Source organism: Solea senegalensis, linkage group LG3, assembly GCF_019176455.1.
Source record: "Solea senegalensis isolate Sse05_10M linkage group LG3, IFAPA_SoseM_1, whole genome shotgun sequence".
NCBI classification, from domain to species: domain Eukaryota; kingdom Metazoa; phylum Chordata; class Actinopteri; order Pleuronectiformes; family Soleidae; genus Solea; species Solea senegalensis.
The window spans coordinates 13,295,109-13,308,211 of NC_058023.1; the positions used below are offsets into that span (position 1 = coordinate 13,295,109).

General features: G+C 39.9%; 1 protein-coding gene across 1 annotated transcript in view; it reads right to left on the reverse strand.

The window, feature by feature from the left end:
* Nucleotides 1-13,103, reverse strand: part of LOC122766985 (glucosidase 2 subunit beta-like) — a 124,022-nt gene that overhangs the window by 88,799 nt on the left and 22,120 nt on the right. The window contains exon 8 of the mRNA XM_044022277.1: nt 11,636-11,714. Coding sequence (XP_043878212.1) covers nt 11,636-11,714 — 79 coding nt within the window. The remainder of the gene's footprint in view (nt 1-11,635; nt 11,715-13,103) is intronic.

Genomic DNA, 13,103 nt, shown 5'->3' on the forward strand with positions numbered 1-13,103 from the left:
GGTACACCCTGGACAGTTTGCCTTCGCAGGGCCCACATAGAGACAAAAAACCATACACTCTCACATTCACACCTATGGTCAATTTAGATCAATTTACCTAATCCCCATATTGCATGTTTTTGGACTATGGGAGGAAGCCGGAGAACCCGGAGAAAACCCATGCACACACAGGGAGAACATGCATACTCAATGCTTGTTCCAACTAGGGCTCGAACCCGGGTCTTCTTGCTGCAAAGGCAAGAGCGCTAACCACTACGCCAATCATGTGGCCCGTCTGGGGGGGGTTTTGAGCAGCAGAATTTATTTTTTGTGGGCGGTTCTTTGTGTTTTGAGTCATACTCCAACCTATTTGCAGCCATTTTTGCTTTAATTACGCAATGTTGCCGTCATCTCCATTTGTCTCAACATAAAATGAATAATTTCCTATTAGCAGTGCAGGAATGTTATTGGGTGACACGAGATCTAAACAACTGAGTCATGTGGTGCTGCCTTTTTAATGACAGGTTTCTTGTCCAGACGACACAAAGGAAACTTGGAGCTGCATGGGGAAGGAAACAGAATGTGATTGGCATACAGGCACGTAATGAGGCAGCTATTCAGGGATTACGGCATCAAAAAAATGCATCACATGATCACGTTCGGGAGAAGCCAAACTCATGATCACAGCGCCGTACAGAGAGAGAGAGGGTCACATAGAGGTGCCCTTGAGCAAGGCACCCAATCCCCCATTGCTCCCCAGGAGCAGATAAGTGCTGCCCACTGCTGCTGGCTTGTGTGTGTGCACTACTGGTGTGAAATAGGATGGGTTAATTGTAGAGGACAAATTCACTATCACTAATTGGTGTGTGTGCAAAAGTGACTAATTCTAATTGGCAAAGGGTTTTAATGAATGGACATTTGTTCATATCCAAAGGTTATGCATAACCCTTATCAGATTTTAAAGGTTTCACAACACAGTTTTAGGTCTACATTGTATTGTAAAAATAAATAAATAAATCACTCCAAAAAAGTAGTACATTTCATAAATCAGCTCTACTTCCATTTGCAAAGCTCACATATGAGCAGAAATGCACACGACAGGTTTCAAACAAGGGTTTCAGCCCTTAATGGCGTAAACATCAGGTGATGTTGTTAGCTTCTTAAAACATGTTAATGAACGGCTCCCCCTTCTCTTAAGATAAATGCGATGGATCGATATATAGCATTGCATCAGTCTATATTTACTCAGTATCTGGACCCAGGGAACATTTCATAAAGGCCATAGGTTTGGCTTATCACGGAGCTAAATGCCAATGTAATTATTAGCGTCTGAAGATAGTGGAAAGGGAAGCACATCCTGCGGCAGTACACCATATTTAATTAATAAATGTCACTCTGTAGAGGGAGAGAGGAGAGTGCATGAGAAAAGGAAAAGAAGCAGAGAGAGGAGGGAAAGGGAGGGAGTCAGAGTGACAACAATACTGATCTTGACTTCAGTGCAGACACACAACTACAACCAGTAAATGTAAAAATGAACAAACAGGAGGCAGAGACAAGCGTGAGAACACTATATACAATCAGATTCTATCTTTATTTGCTGTAAAACATACAACAGTAGGGAAACAATTAGATGATCCATTCTTGCATAACATATTAGTCTTCTATACAAATGTTGTTTCAAGATCAAAAGATTAACATACTTATAAATACTTTCATATTTATAGACTCTTTCGATGTCTATAGATCTGTCATAATCATCTTAGAAGTCTTGTAGGGTCAAAGACAAACAGCTAATGACATTTACTTCAACTTTTAAATCTTTTTTTTAATCTTTTTGTGAGAATTATGGCTAGAATATAATTCTGATAGTATGTGATATATCTATCTATACTATCTGGCTATTCAAGATGTTTTTACACCATTTTTATGATTCTGATCAATGACTTCTGTCTGTAAAATAAAGGTATATGGCTCTGAAGTAAGAAAATGAAGTCCATGCTACTAGCATTAACTATATATTGCTCCAATTACTTGGCAGACATGACAGTGGTGGCAGACATCTTTCTTCAAAGCATGTCGCCAGTGTTCAGTGAAGCATTCTGGCCATATTTAGGGTTAAGTTATCATGTTGGATTTTACCTTTTTCTTTTTTTGATATCTTATCCAGTCATTTTGGACTGAGTATCGTATCAGCTCAACCGTAGTTTCCAGTCCAGTCGATGGCCAATCTTTTGTTTGTCGAACAAACAACAATTAAGACCATGGAGACAAGTTACTAGGTCAGTCATTGCAATTAATTAGATTCAGCTTTGTGTAGTTGCTTGTAGGCATCCCATAATCAGTGTAGTAGATCAACAAGCTCAATCTGTAGCCAGTCTCAACACTGAATCAGATTTTTTTGTTTAAAAAGGTTGATGCCGATTTGAAAAGACTTGTTGTTGTTTTTTTTTTAAACTGCATACACTAATGTATTACAATAGTATTCTGGCCTTTTCGGTTCTCACAGTGCTACCACTTAACTAAAATAAACGCAGAGAGGAAAAGTGTACGTTCATGTCACTGGTGTTCAGTAGTGGAAGTCTGCGTCCTATCTCACTTTGGTGGAGGTCAGAAAGGTCAGGTGTCCTGTCACTTTGCTTTTCCTGCTGTCAGGTAGCATGCACACGACAGGCAGCTTGTCAGAGAGGACACAAGCTCCCATGATGCCCCCCCCCCATCACACCCACCTATTTTTGAGTGCTACTTGAGTCATGACTACACCTGGGATCGTCTCGCCTTGGTGCCATTTTTGTCATCGGATCAGCTGCTGACTCCAGCCCTATATCTCCTGCCTTTTGTTCTCTGCCCACGTATTAACTGTGAACTGCATGAAAAACAGAAAAGGAGTTGAGGCGGCTTTGAAAAAGGAAAATAGATTAGGGCCCTGGAAAGCTGAGAAAAACAGAAAAAAGACATCTCTTAATGTTTCTTATGCAACAATTTCTATCCCTCTCTCTCATTTCTTCTGAAGGCGACACTTCTCGGCACACAGAAGTGGGTATTCTTGTTTGGAAACAATAGCAGGCGTGCTTCTGAGGCAACTGTTAAGCTACTGCAAAGCAGATGCTTTTTTCCCTCGCCAATCAATTTAACACCTACACCTCCCCTCTCCTCCTTCATGCTGGCTTTGGCTCATCAGTTTTAAATGGCACAAGACATTCTCGCATTGTTCTTTTGACTCACTCAGAGGACAAGAAACGTCTCTGCTGAAGTAACAGCCCTATCGAGGCTTAATCACCAATAGGTTGGGTCAGCACAGATGAAACATAAAACACAGCACGACAGCATATTACCGAAACACAATGCCACAGTATGTGAAGGTTCCAGTCTGTAGAGGAAATTATATTTGAGGGTCTGTAAAAAACAGGATGACAATTTGGAAACATTCCCCATCGTTCTGAATCTTGTGCTAGACTGAATTGCAAAGGAAAAGCCATCTGTGTCTGACTCTTATCCCTGGCTTCTCCAGAGCCTGGATGAGCCTGAGCCAGCAAATGTCAGTCGGATAAAGACCAAGCCTGACAGACAGACACAGGAGTTTTGTCATTTCATGTGTCATCCCTTTGCTAGCAAGACCAATCTTCGCTGGTCTCAAAAGCCCCAGGATGATGGGGGGAGGAAACATTCTCAGGGTGAACGTCAGGTTGTGTAACTCCTCCAAGTGCCATGGTAGCTGAAACGTTGAGGACACACACTGTTGTGATGCCCCTGCGGCCTTTGAGAGCTTTCATTATTGTCTTATGTGCTGTGCAACGGGGTCACCATGGAAACACAAAACACATCAAGCGTTTCCCAACAAAGGACATGAGGTTCTTCAACAAGATGTTCTTCCAAGAGCTAGTGTGGGTCACAGGATATTTGATGTGACATTGTGATATTTAAAAGAAATTGGTTTCTGCAGTTTATCTGCAGAAAAATGCTATTTCAATTATTATTTGCAGGCTGCGAAAGGCCTCAAACAAAAATAAAAATTCAGCTGGTAACTATACTGTAGGGCTGGGCAATCCTGTGAAAATGTATTAGCAATAATAACATGCTATCACTGTCGAAGAAAAAAGATGAATGATGTCACGCAGAGCAATCAATTGCTCCGAACATAAATCCCCTTGTTTTAAATGGAATTTGTACATTTCCTATGATGATAGTCATCAAAATATAAGTGTTTCTGTTTTTCTCATGAGTAAAGTCTATATATGATTATGTGTCACAAATACCTTTATAGTTACAGAAGTTACAGCCATTAATCCAGAATATGACTTCCATATTTACCTATGTTTATACTCTGAGATAATATATGTAAATATATAAAGCTTGCTCCAATATACTGTTTTGTAAATTATTTACCATTGAGGGAGTGCAAAGTTTGTATGATTACTTATCAGGACAGTGGAAACTGAACTACTAAACTGAAAAACAGTTTTTAATCATTATATTTATAACATTTACACTGACCATTTTTCACATGAGCCATGAACTGTTTATAAGTTCTGTAATTACTAGATCCTTTTCTTTTACTGTTAGCTGTGGAGTCTGAAATAGTTTTCCTATGCATGAAATTTACAGGAATTTACAGAAAACAAGGTCTGCGTATGTAGTATGTTACTGATACATCATTTTCACTTCAACAATCTAGTCTTATAATGCGGTATCATCAGAGCTGCATTAAGTGCAGAACACCACACTGCCACCCAGGTATTTTCTGGAACCAATGCCACATCAACAGAATTTGCAGACTGTAGATAAAAACTTGTGAATATATTAGCCAAACTAAAATACAAAACCCAAGACAATTTCACACCAAGGCTGCACAAATCCAACTCCTTGCAGATTGGACTACTACTGTTATTGATACTGAGCCTGTGAGAAACTAACCACACCACTAATGTTTCTAATAATTTAACATTAAAAAAAAAAAAATATGTTATGTCTGTTATACCAGGTGTATTCAAAACATGCTAGAGCATTTCAGTCACAAATTCCAATCTAAATACCAATGATCACAGCAATTGACAGACATAAATTTGGATCACTAAAGAATAATGCCTCACGAAGGTGTCTGAAACATTGAAACTAGTCTCACAGCTACAACATGCGTTGTGTTCTTGTGATACACTGTAAAATCACAGATCAATGCATTCACTTGGGAAGCACTGACAGATTGTCCCACTGCACAGTGTGTACCCTGTTCTCATGAGCTGCAGTTACACAGGTGCAACGTCAATAGTGTTTGCCAAGTGGTTAAAACTGATAAGAAAGCAAATGATTGCCTTAAGCTTGCTTTCAGGCTTTTTTTGTCAGTACAACTTGTAAGACAGAATTTTCAGCAATGAAGTCAAAGAGATACAAACACAGCTATGCCATTCAACTTAATAGAGAGTTACACTGCTGCTTTTTATATGAAGAGCACATTATTTTTGTTGCCAGAGTTAGTGCCATTACCAAAGTCTCCACCCACCCTGCACACCACCTTTTCCATCTGTTGCCCTTTGGCAGGAGCTACAGTTCCATTAAAACATGCACCACAGCATTTAGTAACAATATAATGTAACTTTCCCTGGGCCTTAAGGCAAGCAAACACTAACTCACCTGTTATATTGTTAGGGGCATAGTTTTAATCAATTTTAAATAGTCTCTTGGTCCTTCAGGGAAAAAAAGACTGGGATGTTATGTTTTGCTGTGAAAATGGAGGACAAGCTAAACTGTACTCGTCAGTGGACAATCATGACACCAAAGCATCTTAAAAGCAGCATGTGAAAGTACTTTGGGTTCCAGATCATATATGGGAAAATAACCAAGACATCTGCTGACCCACCTGTTAATTCAGTAACTAAGAGCAATTAGGTCATCTCATTTGTGTGTGGGCAGGCAATTTGGAGGAGGGGGTCTACAAATATCTTTAAGACGTAGCATGTCATGTAATATTCTTTAGCATTGGATTTGATTCCATTTGTTGATCTATTTATTCAATACTCATTTAATTCCATAGATCCTTCCTCTGTAGCTGGCAGTATTTTGTTGTGCTTGTTGAATATCGACATTTCTAATGCACGTTTTAAAATAATGCCCTGACCAGGATAGCACTGTATTATCTTGTATTTCCTGCAAAGTCAATAAAGCTTTCTATTAAACTCACATATATAATATTTTCTATTGTTACACCGTCTTAAAAGAATGTGACAAATAGATGCTGTTCATAAAAAGCCAGTCATAGAGACAGATCAATAAGACAGCTCTTGATATACGACACCTCTGTCAGGACTTGTTGGACCAGCAAAAAACAATCCCCGCTCACTCAGCTCCTTCCCTCTCTTGCCTTTGACCTGCCACTGGTTCCATTACCTGTGCCACCCGTGCGACCTCAAGCACATCCAATCTCAGCGGTTACATAACAAAAGAGGAGTAGTACAGGGAAGATTAGAGGTGCAGAGGAAGAGGGCAAAGCAAGAGATTGACGAGTGGCAGGTGTGCAGCCCGAAACAAATAAAAGTCTTTTACAGTTACCACCCAAATCATTCCATGTGGCCCCAGACCCCCGCCACCTCCCTTCACCTTCCCCTTGCCTCAAAAGAACATGACATATTACAGTGTTTTTAGCAGGTCTGTTTTCCTCCATCTCCGCTCTAAAAACCGCAAATCACTCCACCGCTGGTTTCAGCCTGTCATTTTCCATTATATAACTTGAAAGTGCTCTAGTCATGAAGAAAAAACATGACATGTGATGGGAGGTGGTGGTGAACTGAGGAAGGCAGGAAAACCTCTTTTACCATCAGCCCTATTACCCTTGTGTACCCAGATGGCTTTCAACACAAGACTATAATCTTGCTGGAGTATGCAAACTCTGTTTATGACTACCATGATTCATGACTCTAGCATTAGTTGGTGAAGTGTAAACTGTGGTTGGGTTACATCAACTACTGTATAACCCACAAGCAAACACAGCAAGAAACAGGAAGTCTGTGCATAAGCTATAAAAGAAACAGCATGGCCTACATCCATACAGTCAGTTAAAAAAAGAGTGGAATCCTAAGTACAGCTTAGGTCTGCAGATATTAAACTTCTACAGTACTCTCAGTGACGCAAGAACATGCGTTGCTCCAAAAAAGACATTTCAGAAAGTTAAATATAGCTTTAAAAAAAATCTGCTTATGAAGACCCATAAAAGCCTCACTCATTAAATCCTAGAATATCTGTAAGATTATGAAGCCTCCCAACAAATGCACGAACAAGGAAATTCTTGGCAGCAGACGAGAACTGTTCATTTTTGAGGAGGGATCTCTCCCTCTTTTGAGAGAGCGAGGCAGGAAAACGGCTCCAAAGGCCCTACCCATAAAAAACAAAGAGATTAAATGACCTGTGAATGTGACTTTCCATTTTTTACCATTACATTCAACTAGGGGGCCTGCTGCCCCCTTCTGGTTGCTAGCAAGTAAAAACCCATTGTACTGTATCTACAGCAACATTTCAGAACATTCCAACAGATTCCTTGTGTATCAGTGCACCCTATCCTGCATTCTCATTCAACATTTTATATCTTCTCTTTGAGAAAAAAAAAATATTATCTATCTCCTCCTACAAAAACAGAATGCAAACATGCCAGGTCCCCCTCTGAGGTGAGTTTCCACTGTTGGAAAGGGCCAAATGTCTACCAGCTCAAACAGATGGTGTGAAGTTGCTGACCTTGGCGGGCAGTGACTATAGTGCTGGTGTTTGTTTTCAGTGTATGGATGTGGATGTTATGAACATGAAGAGAGCTCAGTGCAGTTGCAACGACACAAAGGTGAAGTCAATGCTGCTCGGTTTGCTCTCAGTTTCTGTGGGATAGTGTTGAACCACCGTTATGATCACACATTCATCAGCTAAACAAGAATTTAGGAATTATGGCTCCTTTCCAATGGATGATCTAAAAATTAAAAAGAACAGGACAGCAACAATATGCATTTCATAACAAACTGCAAACATGTGATAGTGTGAAGATGTTTCACTGGTTTAAACTGCAGTGTGTGTACAATTTTAATTTTAACATATATATCTGTAAGATTCAAACCAGTGATGATTAAGCCCATCAGCTCCACTGTGTTTCTCAGTACAGCTGTGTTGAGATTTTGTGTCGCCCGGTGACATTCCCATGCTGCACACAGAATGTGTTTTACATAAAGACAGACAGACGCAACAGCAACATTGTGCTAGTAAAGCAAGACGACTACAAACAGGTTGGAGTATGACTGAAAACTAAAAGAAGCACCCATGCACCCAAGTTTCAGAGGTGAATTCTCACTCACTTCTACCGCTTTATCCTCCACATGAGGGTCGCAGGGGACGCTGGTGACAATCCCAGCTGACATAGGGCAAAATACGGGGTACACACTGGACAGGTCGCCAGTCTATCACAGTGCCACATTGAGACAAACAACCATTCACTCTCACACCTATGATCAATTTAGAGTGTCCAATTTTCCTAATCCCCAAATCTGCACGTCTTTAGATTGTAGGAGGAAAACGGAGAACCCGGAGAAAACCCATACATGGGTAGAACATGCAAAATCCATGCAGAAAGGCCCTTGTTCTGACTGAGTTGTGAACCCGGGTCTTCTTGCTGCAAAGTTAAGAGTGCTAAGAAGTGAATTCTACAGCTCAAAAATCCAGGTCGTTCAGCACTTTGACTGCCTGTGTATATACCAAACACTCCTTTAGTCAGGTCCAATAGTTTTGCTTGACAGGTCATTTCCAAATGAAGAATGCAGCATACAAATAATATTACATCGTTCAAGTTCATTATAATGAGTTAGTTAAGGTTCTGTATTTCCTTTTGTCCATACACCACTACCTCCCAATTGTACTATAGTAGCTACACTGTCTTCATTTCTTCCTTGTTACCAACTAATGTCAGTTCCTTTACTGCGTATAGGAACCCTGGGGTATAGCCAATATAAAACTGTGAAACAAGCAAGATTTACATACCCACTAGCAAACTATTATTGGGAATTCCCAACCTATTGTGCACCTACAGAAATGTTATACACCTACACTTTAAAACGCAAAATTTCCAAATTGTCTCTCCTCTGGCCAAGTAACTTGGTGTTGATAAAAGGAGATTTGGTCACCTTTTTAATCAAAGGATTTATTTCATCCTCTTGTGAAAAAGGAAAAAAAAACATTCTATTCTATGCTCAATCACTTTTTGTTTCTGGCAGACTGAGTTAGGGGCTTTGAAGGGATATGCGTGGGTAGTTGATGGATAAGTGAAATTCACCTCCGTACAAATGCCCATTTCTTGAGAAAAGGCAATTTCCTGGGGTTCTGTTCATAAGTACAGTCCCAGCTTGGTCACACATCCGTGCTTTTGAGAATTTATTGTTCTATGGCTATTGCCAAGAGAGGGGCAGTACACTCTTCGCAATGATGCTTGATCGTGTTTAATGTTTCCGTTTGGGTATTAAAAGTGCATGTTTCCAGGTGTATGACATGTTAAACATGCTGAAAAAGGGTTGAGACAGCCTGACAAGAGTGATGTCTTTTTTGACAATGAAAAGATATTCCTCTTGGATACTGACTTGGATTATCTCCTAAATGCAAGTGAACTTGACTCTGCATTAACAGTGGTTTCTCCAGAAATGGAGGGCTATAACATAATGATAGAATTCTGAGGGAGCGGCACTTCAGAATATCCATTTTCCCTCCCAAGTGGAGTGCCTCCTTTGATCATCAAATTGTTCTCCTGAAAATCCTCTCTGTTCTTGAATTATCTGGGCCGCTGGAGTGGAAACTAAATTTTCTGTGGAGGCTAAAGCTTCTAAGGAGACTAAAGCTTCTAAGGAGAAAGCAAAAGAATGGGGGGAGACTAATGAAAAAGTGCAACACAATTTGAAATAAATGTGCTAAAAATATGTATTTTTTCATATACTGTACATAAGTATATTTTTATGAGCGACAGAAGAAAAGTAATCAGGATCTTCAGAAGTCTCTTCCTGTCTGCCCACATAAGAAAACAGCATGGACCTGCGGTATGTTTTGAAATTCATCAAACTGAGAGGATCTACACTTATTTGGCACATGCAACAGAGTTACAGCAACAGCACTATGATGTTAAAGTTGACAGAAAATATACTTGCTTGATAGAAATGCTGAAGGATGCAAAGCAAAAAATAAAAGACTCATCAAGCAAAATCTCTGAATCCCTCCCAATACACATTAACTTGTTGCTGCTCTTGGACTTTGACACACTACATGCAGTTGCTTGTAAGTTTTAATGCAAGTTGCCCGTTGACTACAGTCATTGGAATTAAACTACAATTTAATTTGCCCAGCTTGATCACCGTTTGTTGTGGTTGCGGTTAAGTCCATATTTTCATTTTTATGCATATTCATACCGATTCATCCTCTTTAGATGTAGTTGAATTCATCAGCAATGCCTCACCGTTTGACAGTAGAAATAACAAATCAGCACTGATCTACCTCTACCTCTCTCATGTTGGTTACAGCCACAGCTTTGGTGCTGCTCAAGTTTGTCTGTTTTTTATTTAACAGCCTCAACAACAATTTCTCATATTGGATTTTACAGGAGTAAAAATTAAAAAGTCAATGCAAAACTCACATTCACACCTAAAGTGGAGGTCAGTTTTAATTGAGAAGAGTAAGCAAACATTGTATCCTGTGATTGTTTGAAAGAGTGCACATACTAATTGCTGGAAAAAAATATGGAGAGGGAAAAGAGGAAAAACTGAGCTGAAGCTACTTTGTTTACAGCCAGAGATTTTGATATCTGTTGCCTGAGAAGAGGAAGGCTCAACAAGTCTAAAGTGAAAACAAACAGCTTCATTCTCCCACAATCCTGCTTGAGGGGAAATCACTGTTGGGAAATTGTGCTTGTCCTGCTCGGAATTCAAATGAATATGGAAGGGACCCTGTTGTGTGTGTGGGAAAAAACAACTAGGCACTCAATCTAAGAAAGGTACAAATATCAAGAGAGTAGGCAAGGGTAATGTAGCTGTATTTGATCAGTTTGGACAATGTAAAAAGAACAGAAGTGCAAGATTTGAGCACACAGCTAATGCATGGTATTTTTCAGCTATAGAATAACTGAAATATTGAATAATATTGACATTAGCTTCCAAGTATACGTGCCAGTGTCATGATATAGACAGCTTGTGAGTGTCCCCAAGCCAGGTGAACATATGGTAACAGTCCCGACTATATGTACTATATTTAATTATTTTGACATATAACATTATATTTTATGATCTGCATTTATTTTAAGGTTGTATGTCTTTTAGAAAGAATGAAATAGCTTGGTGGGACACAGGAAGTTGGAAATAGAATAGAAGAACAAAAGCGTTGTACATTTTAGTCTTTTAATTTGAAGAACTGACAATAGAATTAGAAAAATAAGCCATCTTATCTTAGGGGAAAATATTGGGGAATCAGGGACACATTTTATATGATCTGTGGGAGCTAATGTATTATATCATATATAATATATATATGAAGCACTGAGAGAAATGCAGTGCATTCAACATATCTTGTGGTGACTTGTTAACTTCATGATTTCACACTTTAACACCCGTTCATGACCACACCTACAGCCCTGTGGTATGAAATGTATGATGAAAACACAACTTACCACTGCTTCATCCTCAGAGAGAAGCCGCCCCTCATCATGGATGACTGTCACTTTTGCCTGAAGTTCATCCACTGTTATTCTGTTGTATTTTAAGAGGGAAATACATACATACAGTAAGAGTTAGAACAGGACCTCTCTAAATAGCTTGTTCTACAAGGTTAATACTTTGCCACACCTATGAATTTGGTATTGCTGGCATGCCATGGAAGGAAAAATTAATAAAGAAATCACATGCAGGTTAAAAATGGTTTTGTTTTGTTCAGCGGTGTGTAGAAGCAAAGTCAGTATAACAGAGCAATAGCAGGGTCTCGGTGTAAAATGGTCACAGTGTGTGTTTGTTGCTCCTACATCTAAATGATTTTCACACAGTAGATCACATCATTCATGATTTCATCATAATGTATACATTAGCACCTTCATCACTACAGCTGACACCAGTGATGAGGTGTGTGTATACCATAGCACTTAAAAGGCTCCCAACACATCACCACCTACTCGCTGTAAGGACCTTTCAGGAAAACCCTGAAGATACCGACATCCACATTGCGCCTGCAAATAATGTTCTTGAGGCTTTCAAAACATTAGATTTTGGTACACATCTTGTTCTACAAGACCAGATTGTGAGCTAATACACTTTACTGCTGGAATTTCACTTGAGAGTAAATTGATTTTCATTTTGGGATTAGCTCATTTTTACCAGATTGGCCTTATTCAGGATTACATTGATTCAGGTTCTCTGTGCTTTTAGCCCATCAAACCCTGAGTGCTGCACAACAACACTGCACACAGCACAATCATGCAAGCCTCCTCTTATCCTAGAAAACTTGGATCTTTTCTTCAGCCATTCTTCCCTGCTGGTGTCTTTCTCGCAAAGGTTCCACGTAAACTAACACTACTGAGCTGAGATAATGACTGCATAGCTGAGATCAATCCCGGGAGTCCATCAGAAGCGGAAGTGCAGGCAAACATACAAAGCGAATAGCTTGTTCCACTAAAGAGGATCAATGCTTAGGGTAAGTGCTGGAAAAAAGCAGTGTCTTCCTCCATTGTGAGTCAGCACAGAGAAGCAGCTCTAAAAAATTAAATGTGTGAAGAAACATGGCTTTGGCCCCAATTAGAAAAGGCATTTACACACATACTGTATAGACTACTGCAGCATAAGAGCAGGTGCTTTGCACTGCACAACTACAGTTAGTTTCACTAAGAGAGTGATAAACATTAGGGAACTCACTCTCACATACACTGATAAATCTAGACAGAGGGGAGGGGATGAAAAGCACAACCTGTTCGTGGGCCTTTGGGAGGCTCCATCATGGTTCATTTCCTGAAGCAGTTGGTAGACTCTATTTATAGGCCAGCATACTGGTACCAGTTAATCCTACACTGGGCTGCCAACTGCCTGCCAGCTGGCACAGTGGGCCGCACTTGTGTGTGGCTCTTGGTTCAGGATGAAATAACCGCGAGGAAG